Genomic DNA, 26,826 nt, shown 5'->3' on the forward strand with positions numbered 1-26,826 from the left:
GGCTCTTGGTATGTAGACGACGACAGGTCACCCTCGACCCGTGTCGTAAGCAGAAGTATAGGTCCTCGCGGTGAATGAGGAAGGAAGTGAAGCAAAGAACCGGAGGAGCTCCTCGAGGAAGCGTGGCGTTATGAAGTGAAGATCGGATATCCCTAGCCAAGGTCATAGGTCCACTAGACGAGAGGTCATGCAGGAAAGGGTGGGGATGGCTGGAGCTGATCAACTTATGGGGGGCCGATGATCCAAATCGAACAACAAGTCGTAGCGCTGCCCGGTTCCGCCGCCAGACACGACAGAAGCAAGGAAAAGGAGGGTGCTCTAGACAACAGCTCAGTGACTCGCTGTAGCGGCGATGTGAACGGATACAGAAATGGTTCGGACGAGCAGAGGGGTTCAAGATCAGGGTAGTAGTGCTGATGGGAAGAGGGTCTTATTCTCGGGCGATGGATGGATGTATGAATGTCTGATACCATGGGTCCGCTAGCGGAAACAGTAGAGATATCGACGGGAGATGCACATCTCTGCCCCATCTACTGGCGACAAGGGTGTGTTCGAGGGAGCAGGGTTGCTTCGTTTGGGCGAGGACAAGAAAATGCTTAAGAGATGATGGAAGCGACTTCTCCACCCCGAGTCGTCCCCTAGGTCCTACTGGGACTGGTCGACTGGGCCCTAGTACATATGGCAGAGAGGTGGCAGGCTAAAGCAAGGTATGATGATGCTTTAGACAAGAGGAAGTGGAGGTGGAGGACGAGGGCTGGACGGAGGATGGCACTACTATCATGGCTCCAACGTGCCGTAGGCCGAAAGTATTTTGATGGGGCGGGAAAAAAAGGCCTGCCTGTCTGTCTGCGATGGACGGACGTACTGGCAGGCTGTTAGTTACATATTGGCATGTTGTCTGTGTGAGGGCAGGGCAGGACAGTATGTATGGTAGAGTGGGCGACGGGGGCGGATGTAGGAGAACGGGATGTCGTTCCTCTGGTCTCCTCTCTCCCTCACCCTGGTTGGTCCCTCTCTGTCTCTCGTTCGCGCACCCCATCGTGTTCGACCACTTTGCTGTGCTGCTTGCTTGTGGCTGCGAGCCCAAAAGAGACACGAGTCGAGCACACACAGAGAGTGAGAGAGAGAGAGAGAGCGCGAGCTGGGAGTTGGGCTACCTGAAGCAAGGTGAGGTAAGTACAGCCAGTACCCAAGCTACCTGCCGGAGAAGGATGGCAGTGGCAGCAGGTATGGTCGGTATGGGTAATGGTATGGGCTAGCGGCATGTACAGTAGGTAGCTGGAATACCTGCGTCGGCGGTGGATGTGGATGGATGGGGTCTGAGCTTGGCACCTATCAATCCATGTCGCTACCCTTGTAGCCATCGTCGGTCCATATTAAGCGCTTCCAACCACTTACTGCCCTTAGCCTCCACTAGCGCGACCCTGCGAGATACCCTGCGGTACATGGCGATACTTGCCCAAGCCCCTCCTGCGGGTCGTCGAGAGCCTCGAGGTACCCTTTCCCACTACTCTCTCTTCTTCCCTCTTCCCTTCTAAGACACCAAGAGCCAATGTGTACGACGACGCGACAAACTGTCTCTCCATTACATTCCGCCTTGGCCAACGCCCTGGTCGTCCACATGATTGTGCATGCTATTCATCCAAATTCCATATGGACGTGAAGAGGCAATTAAATCTTGTCGGACCACATTGACATAGGTTTGATCCAGATGATGTACGCCATGCGCGGTGCAGATTGAAGAAAGAGAGAAAAGGGAAAGGCAGCCTGCGTTAGCCTAACAGCGTCCTGCCACAGCAGATTCTCTTTGATGAGGCTGCAGAGCTACTTGCGGAAAACAACCACCAACCCCGGCGATGGCTTTGCTGATGGCTGTCCCTGGAGGTGGGTGCGCTCCCCAAAACGCTGTGTAAGCGGTGTCGTAAGTAGTAAGCAATACAACATATAAAGTTGGGAGAGAGAACTCGAAAAGGCCATCGATCGACAACATGGCTTCAGGTTTTGGTGTGAGCCACTTCTGACTCGCTGCAAGTCGCCGAGTTCTCGGTGAATGAATGGCTTCGCCGTCGCCGGGTGTGTTTTCGACCATTCGCTGTTCGGGGATGAAGAGCAAGCAAAACGAGGTTTTGTAAGAGCTATCAGTCGCGAATCATACGCCACCCGTCAGTTTCTTTGTCCACCCTCGTCCTTGTCGCTGCAGGCGCAGTGTATCATATCATGGTTTAATCATTATCAGAATCGTATCTCCGGCTCCGGCAAACAACGACAATCTGGATAGACCGCTCCGGCAATGCCCATTTAATTTTAAGACATTGGGCTCATGGGAGATGAGCATATGTGGTGGGCTGCAACCGTTGATTTGATCGGACAAAGACCCTCGCTGCCCCGACCCTGGCAGAGGGGTTGTTTGCATTGCATTTGTGCTGCCAGCCCTTTTCTCTCGCTTGTCTGGAAAGTAGGAAAAAAAAAATTGGTGATGGTGGGATAGGCGGATGGATGGGTGGATGGGGGTGAGCGCTGCATATTTGGCAACGCCGCCCAGGTGAATACGGGTCAAGCCTAAATTCGAGCCGTTGTAGTGGCTGCAGCAGCGTACAGTACCAAGTCGGAATCGCACCGGAGGGGTCATTTACATGTTATGCATGCCTACCTAGGAGGGTTGGTTGGTAGCGCTCTATTTTCCCCGCGTGGCTGAACTGATGTCACTGCGCCGGCACCCAATGCTCGTCCCTCGTACTCTGCTGACTGCAGGCCCTTTGGAGGCTGCCGTGCGACCATGCAGGCTCGTATCATGTCACTTTGTGGCGTCCTCGAACCAGGAATGCTCAACGAGATTAAGTAATGAAGGCTGATGCGGAACAGTCACAGTCCCCATGCCATACTGCTTTATACATGTCTCTCGAGGCCTCGGCCCGAGCCCGTAAGCAAACGACAATGCAGACCCGACATCACCAATGGGCGAATAAGCCTTCGCCACCGACGTTAAGCTCAAGGGTGCTTATCTGATAGGTATCAGGGGTGCCCAAAGCAGATGACAGATGCGACTCTCTCTCTCTCGTTGATGCCTTGGCTGGCAAGTGGCATGAAAAGCCGGTCCTGCAGTTTGCTAGGAAGCATCATGCATGGCTGCATCCTCAAGGTTGTTGTGCCCCCATTGACCAACCCTAACAAGCGACGAGGAAGCATGCAGGCAGAGGAAACGGGACTTCCCACGATAGACGTATGCGGTTGGCCATGGCCGTCGCCAGCCACGACGTACACAATACAGAGCAGCGTGAACACACATTGACCATCATCATCTACTATTTCAATAATGCGAGAGTCAACCCTATATTTAGAGGTTGAGAAGGTCTCGTCTGTTGGCTACGTGCGTGCGTCTGCGTCCGTGCTGGTGCCTTCGAGTTAGTGAGTAGTTCGTTACGATGGGTTGATTGATCTGCCCAGAGTGCGGGGAGTGCTGGCAATTTTTCTGCGGCTAAGATGGTCAACAGGGCCGATGCCGACGAGTGGTTTTTTTCGATGGCGGTGCGCCTAAACGCCGTCGTCATTAAAAGAAAGTAACCACCCAATCCTGTTGTTGAACGTATTGAAAAGGCGTGCTGTCTGTGCCGTGCCACCCCATACGTCTGGTTAGGGTATTGATGTCTTTGTCTGAATTCTAATATTGGGTGTGTACTGCAGGTATCCCATCTGGGGGGACGGATTTGATCATTGTCATGGGCAAACAGCAAGGAACCTAGGACGCCGGTACGTAAAACGGGAACCAAATTAGGCTCTCGAGCTGGTGGGAGGCAGGAGGTTTCGATCCAGCGCCAGCACCTAGCAAGCTCAAGCACAGGCTTCTTTTCGTTCTGTACAGGCGCCCGTTTCTTTTACAGGGCTGGCACTGACCTTGCGGGCGCATCCCTTCCCTGCTCATTAACAACGGGGGCCTGAAAGGGGGCTGCAAATGGGATGGAACATGGACCCTGCGCTAATCTTCCCGCCGTCATCCGTTTTTGATAGGTCTGGCAGATGTACAGTGCTGTATTGCAGTAGCAACGCGCAGACGACACACTCGCCATCACATCACATCGCATCGCACCCCAAGGCGGGGGCGCTATTCTTCTTTTCCCAGTGCTGAAAACAAGATACCGATGATAGAAACCCATGTCTTATCTGCTTACCTATTCTTGCATTATCCTGGACGCGTAACACTAACTCTCTAGCACTATGCATGGATGGATGTCGGTTGAAAGAGAGAAATCCATATCCAGGGGCAGAAAAGAAAGTAGGGCAGAGATGCATGACTAGCAGGCCATCGTGACCGTTGACCTCGAGGAAAACGACTCATTACGACGGGGTTCCTGGCGCCACGTAGGTAGGACTGTGCAGATATCTCGAATGTTGGATTGCTGGCACCAAAACATGGGTTCATGAAGTACCTGCTGCCTATATCGGCTGCAGATTCACCCGGTACCCGACGGCCAACATGGGAAAGTCCTGCCAGCTAACCAGCAAACATATCGCGAGTGTTTCACGCTGCCAACCTATCGAATGCGATGAGTGGACTGTATCACAAAGTTGTATGCATCGCTTGACTCGAGTTGAGATTATTCCAGCACAAACGATAACCCAAACCCCTTGGAGATGGCCGCCATGGGGGCTTGCCTCGCTCCAAGACAAACAGACACATTATCCGACTTCACCTTCTTGTTGCCATTAACCCCAACTTACATCCGAACTAAATGGAAATGAAGGATTTCCCAACAAGCCATGTATGGAGCTGGAGATACCTTCAGGCGTCATGTTGCCGGCTACCCATGGACCCAGGAGTCGTGTGGCGGCCTCTGTTTTGCTCTTTTGCGCCAACACGTAAAAGAACCCCCACGTTGCCGTTGCGTATGATGTAGCATCGCCAGTAGAGGAGATAGATCTCGACAATCTTCCGGGTAATACACACTTTTTTCTCTCTGGACGTTGCTCTCACAGTGCGACGCTGCTCGGTACGTAGCCAACAGTGTGCCAATGGACCCGGGCCAATGAAAACACACTCAAGTCGGGGCAGACACTCTCGGCATGCAAGGCTAAGGAGAGAGAGGTGGAAGGCCAGGCCAGGTGAGGAAAGTAGAGGGCACGTTACAGCAACAACCATCTTCTTCTCTTGCAATGCTACGGTTGCTCAGCCGAGCTTCCCTACCTGGTCCAACCCACGGAAATGAGATGTGCACGAGCAGAATACTAAGACTCGGCCCTCGGAGCTTTCCCAGGGCCTATAATGACAGACCCCAGAATTTGCGAGGGGGCTTAGGCAAGCATCTTCGGGATTGAGGATTGAGTCCATTTCTCCTCCCCACCTCTTGCAAGGAGCTTCATTTCGCACTACCAGTGTCGAACTGGACCGGATGCAAGAATAGATTTGAGGGCCAGCACAGTATGTGAATATCCAAGCAGATATAAAGGGAGAGAAAGAACATGATGAGGACTACTGCAAAACATAGCAGCTAGTCACGGCTATCTTATCAATAGGGAGCGTGATTGATCAATCAGTGAATCAGCTACGAGGGATGCACCTCTGTACCTCCTGGGACAAGCTGTGTAACCCCCTAGTAGTGCTTCCTTAGGGCGTGCGCTAGTGTCCAAAGGCTGGCTTCAGGATCGGCCAAACACCGACCAGAAACTGACCAACATCTCCGCACTCTGTCTGTCTCCCAGTCTTCCAGTCTGTCTGTAGCAGTCTCTATGCCCTTGATGGAGGTTGGCATACTCCGTATGAAGAAGTTACATACGAGGCCAAACCGTACGACTTACTCTGCGCCATGGCGTCATTGCTGTGAATGCGAGCCAATCACCCCCGTAAAGGGACCCCTCCCCTTTGACTCGCCAACCTGGACGGCAAATTGGAGCAGTTATGGGCAGGCCCTACATAATCTGCAGTAGAGTATTCGAAACAGCAAAAAATCTGTATGTCTAAGACTGACCTCTCAACCCGGCTAGCGAGTAACGAGGAGGAGACCTTGATTGATGGATTTGCGTTGGGGTGGCTCGGCAGAAACGCGGTTTGCCCAATCAGGAAAGCCAGAGACAGATATCATGCGAGCTTGCGAGCTCGCAAGCATGGTAAAGAGAAGAAATAATCTGGGGTTTTCGTGCAATACCACGGCTACGGACAGGCCAAGATTCCACACTGGCAATACTCCAGATCACAGGGACGCTCGCCCGTACGAGGAGATAAAAGATATTCGTGCGACAGCAGAGGTTGATGTCGTGTAGGTTTTCCCACTTCGCCCAAAACAGAGCAAGCGAGACAATCCTCCTGTGCCAAAGGGAAAAAAATAGGGAAAAAAAAATCCCTTCGTTCAGTGTGTGCTTGACACATGGGCATAATGCGGGTACGACACACTTTAAGCTTCACAATACCTCCAAGTCGACCCGCAAACCTCCATCTCCGACACGACATGCCTACATGCGCAGCGCAGATACGCATACTGTACAGACATGTCAACAGCAGAGGAGCCCAACCAGCACGGCGCCGAATCACCGATGCCTCCTCATGTCGTATAGTAGTGGGATGGAGACTTCTCACGAAGATCCACGAAGACCCACCTGTACCATGCCGGTCTATGCACATGGTGCATGGGTGGGTAGAGGTGAAGGTTGAAGATCAGCGACAATCCCCAACGCCCGGCATCAGAAAAGATCGGTTCTTCATCAAAGCCCTTTTCCCTTAATCAAACACGGCACAGGCCCGGGCGAAGTCGCAAGCAGCGATGTGTATGTGTATCTCGGGGTACTATCTGAGACCACGTCCCGCGGTATGTAGGACTAGCTCCTATTGGCTTCCGCAGTGCTGTCACGCCCATAACTCACCTGCAGGATCATGTTTCACGGCTTTTACATAGCTGGCCACTGGGCATTTGCGAAGGGGCTAATGGCTACTGGCTACTGGCGAAGATGACTGTACATTAGGTGACGGAGAGCTGACGGTCGCCCTTAGCACTCGGCCGAGCTGATGATTTCAGATCTGCGGCATCGCACCCAATGAAGTTGATGGATGAAGTCGGTATAGCTAGCTTTGCCTGCTTTTTTTATATTGCATAACTTAAGCAGTGCATCCACTGGTCTACATATGCCCGCCTGCCTGCTGCTGCTACCATATAGTACAGTGAATTAAGATGGCAGTCTGGTCTGGACGATATCCTCCTGGTTGACTAGGCGGACAGATGGGGATTTTCCAATGGTAGGTACATGCAGGAGTAGTGGCCGAGCTAAGGCAGTACTTTACAGTACCTAGCGGTTGCCCCTCTATACCCCTCCTCTCACGATTTTTCCCCATCCCGGAACCGATGTTGTTCAAACAACGGTTGTCATGTCTCGAAGTCCTGTTTATTTGAAATTGAACGCGCCTTGAGGAATGCACCCAGGCCATGGAATAGCTTGCCGGTTGTCGGTAGGGCATAGACATCCGTTTGGTTGCATACCTGTTAGAGCTGCTGGAACTGTCGGGCTTGCATGGCCGTGTCGTGTTGTGTCGCTTCAGTCGAGATGCGACCTCTGGCTGTAAGTGGAAGGAACACCCCACTATTCGAGGTCACAGTCTTCGGCTGTCTTAGACGTCCACCGACCCGCTTTCACTTGGCCGAACCTCATGCCTCATTCCTCGATACTGCACTTGCCAAAACCGATGCGGCACCACGGGTCACGTCACAGCTAGGCAGACTGCTGGAGTAGTATGCATCATGTAAGACTCTTCCTGGAATCCCTAGAATCCATCCTCTTCGCTTCGAGATACACATCGTTGCATACTTTAGTCATATTCCCTTTTCGCCCACAATATCTTCATCCTACCCACCTTGCAGACAGACGGTTCTGGTTTCTTTCCTTCTCTCCCTCTTTGCAGGCTGCGCGTCGGTGGGAAAGCGTTTCACCTTGAAGTCAACATGGCGAACACATCATTCTCTGGAGATCGCCGTGCTGTTTCCCAGTTTGCTCACGGCTGCATTATGCTCGCCAACGGAGGTCGTGTGCTGGGCCAATGCCCTTCCCAGCTACCAGTCCACGGCCGTGTACATATAGGTATGCGCCTAATAACACACCTACAGCGTAGTAACTTAGCTAAACATGAACGGCAGCTAACCCACCGAAACTTAGCCTCACCGCTGGGGTCTTTCGTCAGCAATATCTCAGATTAGCTCCTGTCGCTTTCGTTGGAGGGTGGAGCGGACACTCTAGCCATATTGGTTAGCAGCGTCGCCGAATCTGAACGCTGCTGAGGAGTCCGTCCATACCTATCCAGCTATCCATCCTCAGCTCAGCTCAGCTCACTCAGGCACTGCTCACCGCGACAAGCCCGTGCGCTTGAGCTGAGTACTTCGGTTGATTTCTCACAACACCATCTACCGCCTCGGTATGATACGCAGGCAGCACCTCGACTATCTTCAAGTTTGCGTCTCTCAATGCTGGCGTGCATTCCGTTGCATTGGATCGCGGCGGCGGGCAGCGTGATGCGATCTTGGTCGGGGGTGATCCTTGATCCCTCACCGCGTCTGTGCGATTGACTCCAAAGATACCCTTTAAAGCTCCCGCTGTGGATTCCAACACCGGTTGACTAACGTCAGCGTCGTCAAGACCCAACCAGCACAGCTTGACCAGTACCGCCGTCCAGCCTCTCTCCGTCGGGCCTTGCGTGCACTTGTCTAAACCTCTAGTCCGCCGCGCTGTCTACTCTAGTTCCGATGAAAATCCGGTTCTAGGCTTTCAGCACACAGCATTGAATGCCCATCTCGGACCCGTATCACATTTCTCCAGGCGCTTCCTACGTCCCAAAATGGATTGGCAGATGAAGATACGATATGGGAAGGATGAGCTTGGTGTCCACAATTGGGCAAGATGACCATCGAGGTTACGACTACATTTGTCCATGTGATTGAAAGTTACGAATATTGTTGCAGCGGTTACGAATCAACGAGAAATACCGGAGACGCCGCGATGATCGTCCTCTTCGCAAGTTACGACACTTGGTCTGTACGCGCACGCCTTGTCCGCGTCTGCTGGCGGACCCGGGCTCTTGGCCGGGCTACACACGCATGGTGGCAATGTCGCCGTGAATCCGATTGCCGACACCGGGATATTTCGCGCTCTTGCTGATCTCCCGCTTGGTGAGGGCTGCATCACTGGGCTTTCCCAGCCTTGATTGGGCTTGTCTTTACCCGGTGACTCCCAGCACACAGAGTGCTAAGAATATCGTTGAGGGACCCTGACTTCGCTAAAACTAATGACGTGAGCTACGACCAAGTTTCTATCCTTGCGATATCTACCCTCTATCACGCTTATCGACAGGGTTCATCCCCGCGATTCCTTCACCGCTTTAGGAAGTTTTCCAACGGTTAAGGCTGTCGACCAATGTCTACCGTCTGATAGGTTTGCACGTTGTCCAGATAGCTTCCCATATCCATCAACACGGGCCAACAGTGCACATGAATGGGACGATACGACTAGAAGCTTTTGCATGTTCCCCGCCTCGTGAAGCTAGCTGCTTGCTTCCCTGCTTATTCACACTTTACGCTTGAGAACCCCAGATCTACAGAGTTAATCGCGATCTTGAGCAACTGCCAGGTACATACAATAGTCATGCGCGGTCAGCCACGGCCTTGGGCTGGAAAGCCCTTTCTGCATATCGGGTGGGATTGATGCTTTCGGCCAGGGACTAACTAGACTAAGCGTCAGAGTTTGTCCAAGGAATGTTCTCTGGCTCAATAGTCTGGTTAGTCGCCTGCACACGCTTGTCCGTGTCTTTTGGCTGCATGCTGCTGTGCCAGCCCCACGGTATCTAGCTTCGAACTCTATCGAAGATCTACCTACCAAATCTGCAATTAGCACAAGGTCGGCAACTCAAATTTGACCTTGTTGTATCGAGTGACTTCAATGTACACGCCATTTACGAGGCCATGGCTCAGTTCGATGGCGATACCGCATGACACCTTGACCCCCAAACTCATGCTATGAAACCTTCGAGGCTAATTCTCAGTCTATAACGGTCACGTCGTTCCCTAAAATGAGAATCACGCATAGTCTTGGACTGTCAACTCTCGACCTTTTATGGATTGAGTGTGCGCCATGTGCAGCAAGCAGTCTTTGCCGGTCCCAATGGAATGGGACGAACGCCACCCGATTTCCCGCGAATAACTCTTCTGCAAGTTTCACGGCACGGGACTACGTGGATACAAGATAGCCCAACATGATATGCTTAACTCATCCTAGGGTTTCATCCGAGCTGGGCCCATTGCCGACTCTTCTGTCCAGATCCGACGGGCATGGCATGACCAGCGGGACGCCGTTACCTCTGTAATGAAATGCCCAACTATGCGCAAGGAGGAAATCATATGGAATGATTAATAACCACAAAATGCGCGCCGCCGGCAAATCGTAGCGAGACCGACGATGCATTGCTTGTCCTGCGTCTCTCTAAGGAGGGAGTGAACAAATCACAGACTCCAATCTCATAAGCTCAATAGAACGAAATGCGGAAAGCCAATCCAAGTATTGGGATATTCTGCGATCAGCCACTTGGCTGTTTGTCAACGCCAACATGTTGCCAGCCTTCAATCTCGCTTTCAGTCACCCGCTGCCTTATCTCACAGTGACGACAGAAGCCGATGGTTTCAGATGACCGCCACATGCGGTACCAGGCTCCAAGAGCGAATTGCCTAATCGGTCGCTCGGCAGCAAGCCATTTCATTCTTTGCCTGCCCCTGGGCGCTGTTTCTTGTTGTGCTATATCAAGATTGCGGGGTTCATAAGAGAAATCATGAAAAGGGTAGTAGGTAAAAGAAGGTGGCTGTTGCGTCGGAGAATTTCCAGCCTCTCCCACTGGCTCTTTTTCGTTTCCAGGTGAAGAGGGTACATCCATCTACACTTCGGTGCAACCCAATCATATCTTCTGTTGCAATCCGGGGAGACAGGGGTCCCAAATCTGGAGTTACCATTCGCAGGAGGCTAAGGTTGCTTTTTTCTCTTTGATTCAGTGACTATATGTACATCGGGGTGATGAAGACGAAACATGCTGTACTTGCACGGACAAATTCAAGGCGAGACAACAAAGGCTCTCACGTGTGCTGAAGAAAATTGGCTGAAAACAATACTGTGTCGTCATGTCCTTTTGGCTCTGACTCTACTCGCGTCATTCCTCGTGGTGGCGCTGTGTGTTGTCTCGTCTCGGTCGACAAACTTCCGATGACAAGCGCCACAGTCTAACAACATACAGTTAGGGTAACGGTACATAAATCGCCAGGGGCAATGGCGACACAGCATGACATGCGGCTCACCATCCGAATGACCTCGGACGAAGAATGTCATGGTTTGGCGCATTGTGGATTTAGGAGCTACTCCCCCTGATCTGGCAGCGGTTTACGTATGTCCTCGGGACATCTGGCTATCACATAATCTGGGCTAGGCAAGGGGGCCTGTTGATCTGTCGGGCATATCCGAACGTGAAGAAAGCTTATTATGAGCAGTGAGACACCTTTGCGCTCCACTATTGGTGCATGGTAGTCAGACTCCTGAGACAAGGGGGATGTGGTTTTGCACTGCTTACTAGGCACACGCCAGGCTACCACCAATGACTTTGGACTTGCTGTGTTACAGCAGCAACGACTCTCAGACATGCTGATCCGGACGCAGAGCAGAGTCAGAGAAACAAACGCCCACCCCATCTCAGGGCAAACTAAGCCCTGTACGGGACGATCTTGTGCTCAGTTCAGTTCATATTGTTATGTGCAACTGGCAACGTTACCCTGTCGCCTTATAGGGCGTGCTGCTGCGGTGTTTCACTTTATTTTACAGATTGAGTACGAGAGCAAAAGACAAAAGCAAAGAATCCGAAAAGGTGCAGGGGGAAAGGATGATCTAATTACGAATCAGAGCTCGTAGTTGTTGTCTCTGAGGAAGCCGGTGTGATGGGAAAGGTAAGTTATGTAATTGCGATTTGCAAAACCCATCAAAAGTTTGCTGACACGTAAACTCTGACAAACACATTGATAAAGGAAAAGGATATTATAACCTAGTCCAACCTCATAAACACGTCTAGCATATGCCATTGGCAATCAGGCTGTGAAACGTAATTACCCTTTCTGGTAACACATACATATAAATCCGGTGCAATAGCTCCGCTGGCGGGATGAACAAGGCCGTGGAAATATGTCGGCGCTGAGGCTGACGCCGATGCTGACGCTGACGCTGACCTTGGGCCCTCTCCCCGAGGCAGGCTGAGACAAAAAACGAACATGGAGGCCGTATTAAGCATATTGAAACCTTCAAGGTTGTCGAAAAAGGGCGTTGTCGGTTGTGCAGCACACGCAATGCTACACAAACTTGCGGAATTAAAGAGATCTGGTTCAGCACCACAATGCCAACTAACTCCCCCTTTTTTTCTTTTCTTAACCTCCTTCGGGGACTTGGCACGGAGAATGAGCCGATAGGTGGCCAAGCGTTCGGGACATTACATTACGCAGCAGGCTGGGATCATGTGTATTCGTTGGATTTCACTGGAGGCACCGCGAGCGCCGCAGCTGACGCCTGTATGAATCCATCCATACGGCTTTGCTCCGTCTTCCTCCACCTCTGCTCTACGACCCACGCCCTGTCGCCCCTTAGCCAGCACATGCCAGAAACATCCAACGACATATGTTTAGGTTCCAATCTAGAAGAATGGCCAAGAAATCCTGCAGGCTGTGTTGCTGTTCAACGGACGACACGGGATGGAAGTCGTGGAATGTCAACATGACCCCATACCCCCCTTTCTTCGCCACTAGCCCCCACACGGACAACGGTTCTATTATGTAGCCAAATAGAGGGACAGGAAAGAGAGAGCAAAGGTTTAGCTCCCCGAATGACCCTTCCAATCAGACGAGGGTCTTCCGGAGACACACCGCCGTGCACCACCACTCCTTGCCCGCTGCGTCCGTGTCGAACCAGGCGTTGGGCCGCCTTTGGTAAACTTCGTAGCCGCGCCTCACGTACCAATCTTGGTTCGTGACCTGCAACTTGTAAGTATCAACGCAGATTTAAAAATTTTGTAACAATAAGCTAGCGCTTTTGCGCGACAAATGTCCGGTTCATTGCGTACTGCTTCTATTCATAGAACAGCTTCGTGATATCTAAGGGGAAAAGGGGCGAACGCGGTAATTTGTAAGGATACTTAAGACTTAGGCTGTAGCTCACCTTGAGTATCGGGCGCTTTAAAGCAATGCGTCGTGGGCTATCGACCGTGACGTCCTCGTTGGATATGGTGTCAAGCGTCATCATTTTGGCGCCGAAGTCGTGCACTGCCATTCTGTTTATTTCGAAAGATACATAAGTCACTTGATAGCATGACTGGGAAACGGAAGAGGCATTGTCGAGCAAACATAAAGAGAACCTTCAAAAAGGAAACGTCAAACTCACCGCTCACACTCGGCCACAGCCGCACCGCCAATCCCCACGCCCTGCATCGCCCTGGACACGTAGAAGGTCGTGAGCGAGTAGACGCCGTCGGCGGCCGATGTATGGAGGGAGGGGTCGGCGTGCCAGCCGTCGAGCGAGATGTGGCCCACGGGCACAAACAAGCAGCTGTCGTCTGCTACTTCTGGGGACACCGTGTGTCCCCGGCCGAGGATGCTGCGGCACGTATCGCGCAACGGCGCGGCCTCGTCTGGGAATTGGGACTTGTGAGCCGCAACGCGGGATGCGGTTTCTGGGTGAGAAGGTGAAAGAACCTAGATGGAGGGATTTGGTGTTAGCCCTTATGCATCAGCGAGGGACAGTTAGGGTGCGGGTGCCATCATAGCCGGCGTAAGCTTGAACACTGTCCCCCTGTGTTGCTACCAAAGATCTGCACAGAAAGACCGAACTCGGAGCCAAACCGGGAACATAGCGAGAAAACCAAATCAAGCAAGATCCAACTCACTATCCAATGCAACCCTATCTTCCCTTCCCGCTGCAGCGGTCGCCAGGTCTCGGCGCTGTCCTGTTTCCAGCCGCAGGCCACGCGCTGCAGCCGCATACGCTCGACGTGGTCCGGGGCGTCCGGGTCCCACGGCACGAGAATGATGGCGGGCTTCTCACCAGCCGGTGATGCGCCCCTCCCCTGGGCGGCAGCGCCCGTCACGTCGGGAGTTAGGACAGCAGCCCCAGACGACTCCATAGCAGCGCGTTAGGAGGGACGATAGGCTATAGAAAGGCCAAGAACACTATAGGATTAGCGCCAAGACAATTGCTTTCGAAAAGGAAGTTGGAGCCTGCAGCGATAGGGTATAGTCGTAGGTGATAGAGGTATAGGGATGAGGTTTGAATATGCTTGTGATGACTCAAGTGGAGGTTACAAGGATTGTTTACGTGACTCATTTGAAAGAGACCTTTGTAGCTAGTCCCGGTGCTGAAAAACGGGGCTCGGCTTTCGGCTCGGCATCAAGCCGGTAAGCACACGTTGGGGACAAGCCGACTAAGATGATGGCCGCAAGCTACGTGATTCGTTTGTACCCCTGACTTCCCTTTCCTCGGCTCTGGCAAACATGGAGGCCATGGACAGCCTACCTTGCCCGCTCCTTTTGGCGCTTGAGCTCTCTGGCTTAGCACCCGCCACCGGTCCGGCCACGGTGCCCATCAAGACTACAACGCTCTATAAGGTCGTAACTGTATCATGGTGTGGGATGTACCGGAAGGTCTCAAGAGACCATGACTTACAAGTTCAAGGCCTATCGAATTGTCAATCTGACATGCTGTGCCCCACAAGGCTTGAACTAATAAGAAGTCAAAGATAGTCAACAACAGCCAAGTATAAGACGGCACACCTCGATGTCGATTGCTGGTTTGATGCTGGGCATCTTAACCGCATCCTCCTCGACCTCAAACCTTTGTCGACTACGGCCGCTCGGAACTATGCTTGTCAATGATACTAAACAATCGTCCTTGTTACAAGACACGACAAAGAGCCCTTATTCGACACATGCGAGATGTGTGAAAGACTAGATAGCTCTATCTAAGCCATTGTTTCGAAACAACAATGCTTGGAATGGGCAGTGACTGTTTCACGGCTCGATCATCTTCAAGTATATAAGGACTCAGTCGTCCGACCTTCTCAGTTCTCTTTCCCTCCTCACCACACCGGTTTCCGAACATGAACAACCCTGAACCAACAAACTCGACATCACTGAAATCCCCTACATTCTTGACAAACAGTATGTACACCAAGTTTAAGAGACTCTTCAGGGTTGCTCCCCGCATCCCAAATCCTGTCCCGGACGTCACTTCAAGTGCCGAGACCAGTGGTATCTTCGAGGCTGTCTCGGAAAGCATCTCGAGTGCCGCTCCATCTCCAGACACCATGGCCATCCCGGATGTCATCTCGGATGTCGTCCCGGATGTCACTTCAAGTGCCGTCCCGGATGTCATTTCAAGTGCCGTCCCGGATGTCATCTCGAACGTCATCTCGGATGTCGTCCCGGATGTCACTTCAAGTGCCGTCCAGGATGTCATCTCGAACGTCATCCCGGACGTCATCCCGGATGCCACTCCAAGTGCTATCCCCGGTGACATTTTCGAGACCGTTTCCAATGGTATTTCGAATGCCGTTCCTGCTGCAGACACTATGATGATGCTGACAACCTTGTTCCAAGTCGTCGTCGTGGCTGCGTCCTTGGTCACACTGGTGAGATCCACGTCTTCCCGTCCCCAGAAATCCTTGTCGGTCCTTCTCCTGGCTCTTTTTACCCCGTCGATCTGGTCACTGATACCCGCATCACCCCACCTCGAGTCACTCTTCATCACCATTGGCAGTCTTCTCGCCACACTCTGGGCGTTGATGACGGAGATTTGGTTTGAAGGGTCGTGGGACAACATCTCGGTACTTTTCTCAATGCTCTACCAGATCTTTGACGCGGTATTTCTCCAGTCCCGTTTCTTCCACGCCGTTTTGCTCCCTGTTCTCTTCCTCTTGGTCGTTTACCTCACCTACAGGATGATCTCCGGCGCATACGACGCCTACGTCGACCTGGGCCGCGGCGGCACCCCGACCACCTTCAGAGGCTGGCTCCGTGTTTCGCGTCTCAAACACCAAGCCCGGCTCGATGTCCTCCAGCCGCCTCGCGTCCCTCCTTTCATGGACCCGTACCGTGGCCGACTCTACAACCTCCCACAGCGTGAGGGCCTGCGCCCTACCGTCATGGGTGTAGCTCCGCAGCGACAGGTCGACCAGAAAGCGTCACCCTCGACCTTCTTCCGCCTGAGCCAGATGTTGCGCGATCAAGCCAATGCGAACCCGAAACACGTCCGCATCGCCACGTCCTTCCTCGAGGGCCACCTTCAGGCGCTACGCAAAGTGGTCCCCGATGGCACTCCCCTCGGTCGGGACGCCAAAGGTGGTGACTGGGAGTTTGGCGGCGAGATCGCACACCCGCACCGGCTCGACGGCTCAATGCACATCGTCCTGCACCCTGAGGACGTGCGCACTGTCATCGAGGCAGGCTGGGGCGAGCGTCACCCGCTGGCCATTGCCACCCCGAGCTGGAAGCTTTGGCATTGGTATGTCGAGCGCAACCGCCGTCCCGTCCCGGAGTACCTGGTAATCCTCTACGCACCCTTGAATGCCGAGCACTATCGTGCCTATGAAAGCATCATCCAGGCTGCGATGTGGTTTGCCACGGCTGGTGAGCTTTACCCTGTCGATGTGAACACGTACCCATTGGGTAATTAAAGAACTCAAGAGCTGAGTAGCGTTCTCGAAAGGTGAGTAAAGTTCTCGATAAGTGAGTAGGTTCTCGAGTGGTGAGTAAGTTCTCGAGAGGTGAGTGAGTTCTCGAGATTCTAGCGTCATGTTTTTGTTTCTTGTTTCGAGCGCCAAGTTTTTGTTTATTTGTTTATTTCCTTCTGTTTCCCCTGAACTAAACCAAGAAAATGATAAGGATAGAAAGCATAAATATTAAATGAAAATTGATAACCCCGTCCCTGAAGTGTCGGTTCAACTATCTCAAGTATTATGTGATGGCGCCTGACACAAAGAACTTTCTCACACCGGCTCGCCACCATTAACGGCCCTTCTCAACTCTCAAAGACGTACTTGCATCCTTCTCAGCAACGCCATGATCTTTGACGAAGAGCGCGCCCAGTGCACAGACGCCAATTATAGGCGCGTAGAAGATGAAAACAACGCGGATTCCGTGCATAAACGCGTCCAGGACCTCGCCGCTCTGCGTGTCGGCCAGACCTAAGTTGGTCAAGGCATTTGCTGACGAAGCCAGCTGCTGAACGTCAGCAACAATGCTGCGCAGCCGGCTCGACAACACTGTTCAGTACCGTTCCGGAAACAGCGAGACCCAAAGCGCCGCCGAGGGTGCGGAGGCGGCGACATCGGGGGATGGGGGATGCTAGTCTGGGGAAGTGGAGTTCTAAGCGGCCTTCTTCCGACACGGGCGGCAGCCAAGCCGACGACAACGCCGACGATACCAAATAATTCCTCTTCGCAGTACAGGTGACACAAATAAGGGGCGGGAGAAAACTGCTGCTTCTAGTTGAGAGCAACGTGTGAGTAACATATGGCTCACTGATACGCGTGAGTCTCCTGCAAGCAAACGTCCAAGAACGTCCAAGAGGATGGTTGAGGATATATAATTGCCAGCTCGTAGTGTGCACCTTACATCTTATTCTCCTCTTATATAAACGTCAGTAGATAAATAATAAGAATAATAAGAATAATTGAAGAATTTTATACGTGACTTAGGCGTGAGTACGAAGTGACCTGATTATCACTACACTTCTAATCCATTCTTGTTGCATTGTTTACTGTTTTTAAAATGACCAGTGAATCCAGCCATACCATAACTCGTTTCTCCTACCTCACCAAACACATTGTCTCTGATCTTTCATCAGCATACCGCTCTGATTCCACACAACACTCATCTGGACTCAAACCCACCAGAACTCCTCTGTCGAAAAGACCATTCTTTATACGGTAAGATTCCCACAGCTTATCTGATGATACGGTGTATCCTGTGACTGACAAGCTGTGTGCCTTTGTAGGCATTCAAGGAACATGGCATCCCAAGGAAATGAGAGTGGCGGGCAGGAAGATCGCCCCCAAACGAGCGCCGACCTGCCCTTTTATCCGCAGAGGCTGTATTCGAAACGCCTCAAGGCCGAAGTCAGTGCCAGGGCCAGACTCCAAGCAACGGCGTACACGCTGTTGGACGACGGCGCCAAAGCCACTATTCTAAGCGCAGTCGACGCTGAGCTGCGCACACAAATGTACGTTATCCTCCATCCACACATCCATCGAATACACAAACAGGACTTTGCTAACCGACTTATAGCGAGGCACTGATGAGATCCATGGCACCCAGAGAGATGATTCCATACGACAAACTCGCCGAGGCCGTGATTACTAAGGTATTCTACAACAACCTCGAGTTGTTCGTCTTCGGAGACGAAGACATGCCGACGGTGGAGGAGATTGTGAATTACCAAGACTAGAGCAATAGGACAGGACACAAGCAACATACCTTGTTTCTCATCTCTCCATTACTTGACGTAAATGCTCCCATGGTTCCACAGACTGTTATGTTAGCCTGCCCACCCTCATGCAGCATGTCGCCCAAACTGGTTAGCGGCGTGAGATGATTCATAGTGAAAGCAGCATGATTGCACTCCAACTTTCCAGGGCGTGGTCTGGTAAGCGATCGAAACATGTATAATAAGTGTCAGAACGCACCCCCAAATCCGCCATGCGGTCATCTAAACAACTGAAGACCATCAATAGTTTGTTACATGAAGTTATAAAGGCACAGAATGCCGCTTCCTCTGATCCTCAAGTCCAAACCGGACTACGTCGACCTAGATGCCGACTTCAAGCCCTTGCCCAAGCACGGCCACCTCACACAGCCCCATGAGGAGTATGCACTCGTCCAGCCCGCCATCGACGCCATGTTCGACCAAGTTTGGGCCTTGCCCGACTTTCATGAGTTCCGCCAGGTAGGCCTGGGCGTCGACGCCTCCATGCCACCAGGCGGGCCGGACCGAGCCCGAGACGTTGTGACCGAGTTCCTGCAGTTCCCCGCGCGCGACGGTCACATGATCGAGCTGAAGGTGTACAAGTCACCCAAGGTGCAGAAGGAGGCTGCATTGATGCTGCGAATGCACGGCGGAGGTGGGTTTCCATTGGCTCGTCTTCATCCTTGGAGCAGAAATTCCAACTAATACTCGCTGTTAACTGCAGGCTGGTGCGTGGGAGGCCATGAAACAGATGGTGCAGAGAACGTCTATGCAGCCACTCACCCAAATATTGTTGTTGTTAGCGTCGACTATCGGCTGTACGTTTTGATTACCACGGGAGCTGAGCAGCGACTTCTGCTTACACAAGAACAGAGCACCCGAACACCCTGCTCCGCAAGCGTTGCACGATAGCCTCGACGCGCTACTTTGGGTAAGCGACCTGTCAAGATGAGCATAACCGATCAGAAACAGCAGAGTATAGTATCTAAGAACTAAGTCCCTATAGAGCAAAACAAACGCCACGAAACTTGGGGTCAGCCCAGACAAGATCATTGTAGCAGGCAGCAGCGCAGGCGCCAACCTTGTAAGTTCAAGAACCCCGGAAGCGTGTATTGTCCTGTGAGGTTGCTGACACGGGAAACTGATCAGGCCGCTGCACTGACTATTGAGGCCAGAGACCAGGGGATTGCTGGCATCGTGGCCCAAGTCTTACATTTCCCTCAAACGTGCCATCCCAAACTGTTCCCGAAGGACCGCTACGAGTTCGGGAGCTATATCCAGAATGCCGAAGCCAGCGTCTTCGATCTTATCCGAGACGAATGTTTCCTCGACGCCTACGTTCCAGACACAAGCTCACCGGATGCCAGGGATCACTGGCCGTTGCTAGCGGACTCGCACCGGGACCTTCCTCCCGCACGTAAGCTATATCGTTATCCTATTATCCCCTTTCGTTCGTTAAACTAGACCAAGGACCTAGCACTAACCAACCAAACACATCGTAGTCATACAATGCGGCGGAAACGACGTGCTTCGCGACGACGCCCTGGCGTACGCCGAAGCACTCGGGGCGGCGGGCGTGGATGTTGAGGTTCATGCGTACCCTGGTCTACCGCACTGCTTCGCCTCAGCCGTTCCAACGCTGTCGGACACACAGGAGTTCTATAAGAGATACAACTACTTTCTGGATAAACATACGCACTAGTTGATGTTGGAGATCATTCAAGATGGCTTAAGTTGAGTAGCTCAACCCTTACTGTAAGTGAGCAGGCTGTTTAAGATATTCCCTACGTTGAAGAGTATTTCTTGTCCTGACCTGTGGTCCACGTAATAAGAAAACGCGTCATTCTTCCAAGACGATATTTCAAACTAACAAATTCCATTTTACTCTTTCTCAAACAGTCGAGGAAAATAGCCTCCCAAGAGAAGACGAAAGACAACGCCAGTGCGAGCTCCTTCATCGTACAGGAAGGGAACGGCCTAGCCTGCAATGAGCCGCCCTACTTCCATCTGCGCCGGGAAAGCGAAAAGGACATGGATACACGGGCTTTGGTGACACCAACCGCGGGATGGACTTTCTCCCTCACCTGATTGGCTAGACATAGACAGTTGGCTGGGAATGCTTATATTGTCTACCCCTGCGCAGAAGCCCTGTGGTCACTGGACCGGGATGCGGGCCGGTGCCGTGGGTTGTCACCTTACCGCCTCGCCCTTTAGTCAGCATAGCAGCGATACCAACACCGGCGACATCTCCCCATCTCACGGGCAATCAAAAGTTCCACGATAGTTGAGACGTGGGAGAAGAAGCCTCATCAGCAACGCGGCCTTGAGACAGAGGGTACGCCACTATTAGAGCTTGCGGCTCACTCCGTTCTGACAAGATCTCCCACAACAACCCGTCGAGTTGCCTGGAGTGGATAAGGCTATAGGTGGTCCTATTTAGCAGTGGTTGTACACATTAGTGTTTCGTTATTAATGATAAATTCACTGTGGCAAAGTCGCCTCCCGGTAACCAAAGCTACCAGATGTCCAAGAGAAGAAGAACAACCACCCGAGCCCCTGTAAAGCCGGCTGATGAAGACGCGTGATCTGTATCACAACTGCGTCTGCTCTTCGCCCTTTTGCCCTACCAGCAGATCAAAAGAGGCAAGTACACACGACCGACTTGGTCTAGCCTTTTCTTATGAAATCACCACGATCGCGGTATCTCGAGGCCACAGCTACGATCGATCGAGGCTCTTCGCTTTATCATTTGATACTCTAGACACACATAGATAGATCTTTCTATGTATTGCTTATAGCGCGATGGGACGGCGCGTGTTTTATGAGGCTGAGCAGGAAGTTTCCTTTCCGTGCAAACCTGAATCACAAATGATTAGCAGGCTCCGAGGGAGTAAATTACGAAGGCCAGGGACCAGCCTCTCCACCCTTCCCCCTTTTCTTTCTGGACATGTTGTTATCTAATGGGTAGGACCATCTGCAACATTATTTTCACTCAGACCCCTTTTACTCCTGGCGCTATGAGGTCTCGCTCGCTCACCTCCTTGAGGTTATCCCCAATGCCGCGAGCGCAAAACTCCCCACTCTCCTCGGCAAGATGATTGCATCTGCGCAAACTTAAGATAGTTCTCTCCTAATAGTACATCAGACGATCTCAGACTGGAGTAGGAGATGGAAGCCGAAAGGAGGTAGGAAAAGAGTTCACACATGCATAAATCTATCCCCTCAATTATGCTGGCACCGAGCTTAAAATAGTTAACCCCCAGACCCCTAAATGCGTCTTCTCGTTTCGGCGGCTTAGACACTTTCGCAGTCGCATGGGGCTACTGTTTAGTTTACTGTGTGCAATTCTTTTGACATATGTATTTCTACAGGTTCGATTACCACACATGAGACGAAAGGGTGAAAACCAACTAACCAATCAATGAGTATGTATTTGTCCTGCGCCCCTCGCTTTCCTTACTTTCCATGCGTCCCCCACAGTTCAGAGTTTGGGACTTTTACCATATAAACTTTCCAAAGGTTCAGCTCGTATGCTTCTTTTCGAGCGAGTTCGACGTCGTATCATGCGATCTCCAGGTTTCGGACGGACTAAAGAAAATGGAATGGGGAAGAAAGGGCGAAAGGAAGAGGAAAGGAAGATGAAGAAGTTAAAAGGAACGAGGGCCGAGAAGAAGCAAGCAACACAGGATAAGCGGATGGAATAATCGTCAAAGCCTACACTCGTAGATAAAGAGCAAGCGGCAAGTCGCTCGAGCTCTAGAGTTCGTGATTAAGCTGGTTGAAATGCCAGTCTGCACCTAGCTGCCATTGCCGCGGCAGTTCAGAGAACAGCCCCAGGGCTTTGTTACATAATTGGCATCGCCCCATGGAAGCTGTCGGCCCTTGGTAAAGGTCTTGCTAAGAACGCCATGTGAGATCAGCCAAAAGAGTCTTGGACATCAGTACATAGCTTCATCTAGAAAACTGAATGGGTCACAGAAGCACCGATGTCGCATCACCGTCATGAGAGCATCGAGATTTTGCCATTTTGTGTATTTTACTAGATTTTTATCTGCAGTATACAATAGTTCCTTGCAGTCTGAAAACCATTGGCAGTCGGAAGGCCTTGGCAACGAGCAGCAATTCATAAACCATCCATATATGCCTGTGGCAGTTCTCCTCATTTGGGATGCGATAAAGAGTCATTTCAAATTCCAAGTCGCACATGACAAGAGAGCGTCAAACCCCAACTGCCCAACTCATGTACAGTGACACGCCTTGCGCCCGCTCAACGCAGCTGGCATCTGATAACCTAATCAGCCTCTTTTCCACGTCCTGCCCAAAGCCATGCAGCCATATTTCAGGTGCTGCAGGCAACTGTACAAGGAGGTTGCCCCCCTTGGGTGCTGGCGACTAAAATCGCCAGACTTATATGAGAGGATCTCCGAGCTTCAAAAAAACATCTCGTGAGTATCCACCTCTTCCGATCGCTGATGCATGTCTAATAACATTCAAGCGTGTCTCGTAATATTCGAGCATCGTGGGTGTTTTGAGTGGTGTGGTGATAGCGTAATGATACGCTTCGTCGGCATCGTCCAAATCGAGTAATTCGAAGCATTAGGCAAAGTGCCACAAGTAGGAAAATAGCAAGCAACGGATATGCGTGCTGCCAGGTGTGTGACCAATGGTAGGTGCACTGAGAACAGGTAAAGAAAATGCGAGACTCCTTCAGAGCAAACGAAGACTCGCGCTGGGCGAGAAAATGGATCTCGAAAGTATCGTTGTCGTAGCGAGCAAGACAATAAAATGCAAATGTGCCGTACGCCGTGCGATTCCACCCCAGGTGCTACGCGATTGCCATCTGGTCAGCCCATGTCGGGCTGATCAATACAACGAAATCAAACCATAATAGGTCGCTATGCGTGGTATCATAATAATTAAAAAAGCAGAAAAAACAACAAAAAAAAAAAAAAGACTTTTGAAAGACCAGGTCGAAAAAAGCATCACGCGATGGTGTGCGTGATGGACGTTTCGAGTCGAAGACGGTTCGTTGCAGTTGGTGCGTGCATTCGTTACTGCTCCGATCCAAAGTCCACAAAGCTTTCCCAGACACCGTCATTCATGCCAGCGCCGGGTGTGCCCATCCGACTGAAGTCGAAATCGCCATCGAGACCATTGAAAGGATCCATGGGGGAATACAGAGCCGAATCGGGGCCGTAGTTGAGCGACTGTTGAGGTGACCCAGGCCCACTTTGAACATCACTCAGCTGGGCAGCGTTCAGAGTGTCAAGCTTGAGCTCATCACCGGGAGATTGACCGAAAAGCTGAAAGGTTGATGGGTTCTGACCTCCGAAGAAGTGCGACGCCATTGGGTCATTCATGTCGATGTTGGCCATCATCTTAACTTCATTGGGAAGCTCCGATGTGAAGATGGACGAGCTAGATTGCTGAATCTGAGGATCGAGCGGCGGGAAAGCTTGAACGGGTGTCTGGAACGGGGTGCTTCGAGACTCGGAAGTGTCCGTGGCTCCAGAAACAGGCGATAGTGCGGGGGGCGACGAGACAGCATTAACCACTGATGTGTGGGTGCTTGCAGTCGAGGGGCGCCGGGTCATGTTCTCATACTGATCTCCATGGTTTGCCGGAGTAGGGGTTTGGGTAGGAGACGTAGGCGAGAACTGCGCAGCCCCATTGTTCATAAGCGGGCTCATGTACATAGATTGATTGAGCTGCTGCTGGTACGCGTTGGCACTGGGGAAAGACTCGCTGAACAACTTGTTCACTTCGTTGTAGCGGGCCATGGTAGCCATAGCGGCCTGTGTCGTGATATAGGCATTGACTCGGTGGTTCATAGCCGGCGAGTTCGTCTGGAGATGAGCTGTCAAGTATTTGTATTGGCGGGGCAGATCATCCTCTTCCTCTTCGTACATCTCCTCCTTAACGACGATCTCTTCGGTGACCTTCAGTCCTCGGCCGGTTCGACGGCGATGAATCTCGGACGCCATGCGTGCTGATTGCACACGAGCCTCCAGACTGCGGTCAGCACGTCTCGACGCAGCGATGTAAGCTCGCTCTTGGTTCTCCTCGTGAGATCGCTCAGTCTGTGATCATAAATAGTCAGCAATCTAGGCTTCACGGGTGACAATGCGGAGTAAAGGCTTACCTTCAGGGCCTTTGCAGGCGGCACTCGCTTGTCAGTAGGCATGTTGCTCGCAGCAGCTGAGCTGTCAAAAGATCGCTTAGGCATTTAGTTGAAAGGTGGCGACGGCGATGCCTTGAACGCAGTTTGGTATTAAGATTGGTAGGTTGGTTCACACGGCACAATCAATGGCAGTGAGAAGGAAGAGGTCGAGGCGATATGTCGCTCTCGTGTAGACGTGCTTGCGGCGATTGGCTCGCTTCAAGGGGGCGGGGTACAGAAAGTATGACTTGGAGACACCACACCACAAGATAGAAGAAGTATATTTCTATTTCGATATGTTACCAGACTGCCTGGGAAGTAGAAGAATTATGCTTCGGTCTTGGCAGCTTGGTCGACAGGTAACGTGGGTGTTTGGCCGCGTTGATTGCTCAAGTTAACAGAACGGTAGGCCGTGTTTGATTTGAGTGGCGAGGCGAGAAGACCGTATGCATGCGAGTTGTTTTGGATTGTCGATTGGGTGCTTAGGATGTTTGGTCCAGCGTTGATGACAGAGACTTCTAGTAAAGTTCTGGTATTGGCGATTGATCTGAGAGTAGAAGAATATTCTGTGAGAAGAAAGGGATCAAAGGAGGTGTGAAAGGGTGGACTGGCTCAAGGGACGAATTCTATATATACAAAGAGGGACTGAAACCCCCCGTCTCGTTCACAAGCAACCAGGCAGGGCCGCAGTGCAGTCAGTTGCGAGGGCAGAGGTACGGCCAGTGCAGCAGCGTTCCTCGCCTGAAAGCATGTCGCTTGCAAGTACTCAGCGACCAAGCAGCCCGATCAAGCGCAACGGCAGGGATCCCAAAGACTTTGATGCGGGAGCTCCACGAGGGTGCGATCGATCGAAAGAAAAGCCAGTCACCAGTCCGGGACCAATGGCAGAGCCTGGCAGAGAGCATGCTGGGTCTGAGACGTTGCAAGGATCCGGTCGCAGAAGACACAGAAGGACAGAAGGCACCGCAGATGGCAGAGGCGCCAGACGCAGAACCAGAGGCACATCTGATAGAGCTCCAAGTAGCGCCCACTCGGGCTTAGCGGGTCTACAGGCTACAGGCCTAGCAGCTTAGCGGGCGAAGAGGCACTGATCGAACCTAATTTTCCTAATGTTTCTTCTCCAATATTCTTTCTTTCTGCCCACACACCACACACACCCTAGGCACTGCCCTGGCAATGCGGAGCAGTTGTGCACGACTACACAGACGTTCCTTTTGCTCCGGCCTGACCCCTCTCCCATTGAAAGAGCCTAATTGGAGTTTAATGTGCAGAGACGGGGCACTCGAACTGCTTTTGATTCCTGCTATGTTATGTAAGGATGAATTCATACCTTTCTTCGACTAATAAGGTATGCGTCAGGGCCTGCTGAAAGCTACGTGTCGGCAAAGCATGTAGGTAGGTAACACGCCATGTCACGCAGCCATTGCCGTGACGGCAATCCCGACATCGACCTAAACTACCAGTATGTGGACAGCAAGTAATCGTTCACTTGTGGTTGACCAGGAACCATATCGTGAACTATGTGTCTGCCGTAGACGATAGTGGTAGCTGCTGTCGATGGGGGAGCCAGTTCCCGTTCCTGTTATTCAATCCCACCATCGGGACATGCGAATACCGTCTCGAAAGGGTCAACCGTAATGTGGCATTGAAGTCTAATGGCCTGAGAGTTTTCCCTTCTTCGGAAGGCCACACGATCAGATGAGAGCGTGTGTTCAATCGTCTGCCCTGATCTGTTCAATGCACGACGAGACACACAACCCCGAGAGGGCGACGACAGCAGCAACGATGATATTGCTCAATTGTGACCTCATTGCTCATCTCGAGGTTTCCACCTGGTCCACGGCCCCGAAAAAGATTGACGGTTTTAGAGGGGCGAGGGGCAGCATCAGTCACCAAACCAGGCAGGCAGTAGGCAGGAGGCAGGAGGCAGGACATAAGGCCTATTCCAACATTTGATGTGTAAAAATGCTGTGATTCCAAACGGAACGAACGGAGTATACCAGTTACTTGCTTGGCATGTTGCTTGATTGAGGGGTGGTAGTGCCTGGCAACCTGCCCTTCTACCCCCACACTACAGTGCAGGTTCTTTTGCATCAAAACATGTCTCCATCTCCCTACACGTAAGTGATATTCGCTGAACGGCCCGCGATCAATGGCTCGAAACCTGAATT

The 26,826-nt window shown here is 51.9% G+C and overlaps 6 protein-coding genes across 6 annotated transcripts; 4 read left to right on the forward strand and 2 right to left on the reverse strand.

Annotated features, from left to right (window-relative positions):
* Positions 1-7,919: 7,919 nt before the first annotated feature.
* Positions 7,920-8,224, forward strand: PG998_002341 (uncharacterized protein; the record flags this gene model as incomplete). Its single annotated transcript, XM_066869159.1, has 2 exons — positions 7,920-8,055; positions 8,112-8,224. 2 exons carry the CDS (start codon positions 7,920-7,922, stop codon positions 8,222-8,224), a joined length of 249 nt encoding a protein of 82 aa, XP_066737574.1.
* Positions 8,225-12,878: 4,654 nt separating this feature from the next.
* PG998_002342 (Acyl-CoA N-acyltransferases (Nat)) lies at positions 12,879-14,158 on the reverse strand (the record flags this gene model as incomplete). The annotated part of the gene is made up of 4 exons (XM_066869160.1): positions 12,879-13,013; positions 13,198-13,309; positions 13,420-13,730; positions 13,922-14,158. 4 exons carry the CDS (start codon positions 14,156-14,158, stop codon positions 12,879-12,881), a joined length of 795 nt encoding a protein of 264 aa, XP_066737575.1.
* A 1,035-nt stretch (positions 14,159-15,193) lies between these two features.
* PG998_002343 (uncharacterized protein) lies at positions 15,194-16,705 on the forward strand (the record flags this gene model as incomplete). Its single annotated transcript, XM_066869161.1, has 1 exon — positions 15,194-16,705. One exon carries the CDS (start codon positions 15,194-15,196, stop codon positions 16,703-16,705), a length of 1,512 nt encoding a protein of 503 aa, XP_066737576.1.
* A 1,335-nt stretch (positions 16,706-18,040) lies between these two features.
* On the forward strand, positions 18,041-18,477 carry PG998_002344 (uncharacterized protein; the record flags this gene model as incomplete). Its single annotated transcript, XM_066869162.1, has 2 exons — positions 18,041-18,252; positions 18,318-18,477. The coding sequence occupies 2 exons, from the start codon at positions 18,041-18,043 to the stop codon at positions 18,475-18,477; spliced, it is 372 nt and encodes a 123-aa protein (XP_066737577.1).
* Positions 18,478-18,792: 315 nt separating this feature from the next.
* PG998_002345 (Alpha/Beta hydrolase protein) lies at positions 18,793-20,197 on the forward strand (the record flags this gene model as incomplete). The annotated part of the gene is made up of 6 exons (XM_066869163.1): positions 18,793-19,150; positions 19,220-19,313; positions 19,369-19,426; positions 19,502-19,579; positions 19,645-19,912; positions 19,998-20,197. 6 exons carry the CDS (start codon positions 18,793-18,795, stop codon positions 20,195-20,197), a joined length of 1,056 nt encoding a protein of 351 aa, XP_066737578.1.
* Positions 20,198-23,546: 3,349 nt separating this feature from the next.
* PG998_002346 (uncharacterized protein) lies at positions 23,547-24,721 on the reverse strand (the record flags this gene model as incomplete). The annotated part of the gene is made up of 2 exons (XM_066869164.1): positions 23,547-24,575; positions 24,638-24,721. The coding sequence occupies 2 exons, from the start codon at positions 24,719-24,721 to the stop codon at positions 23,547-23,549; spliced, it is 1,113 nt and encodes a 370-aa protein (XP_066737579.1).
* Between the last annotated feature and the right edge of the window lie 2,105 nt (positions 24,722-26,826).

The sequence above is a fragment of the Apiospora kogelbergensis genome (assembly GCF_038363985.1).
Source record: "Apiospora kogelbergensis strain CBS 113332 chromosome Unknown utg000001l_segment0_segment0, whole genome shotgun sequence".
NCBI classification, from domain to species: domain Eukaryota; kingdom Fungi; phylum Ascomycota; class Sordariomycetes; order Amphisphaeriales; family Apiosporaceae; genus Apiospora; species Apiospora kogelbergensis.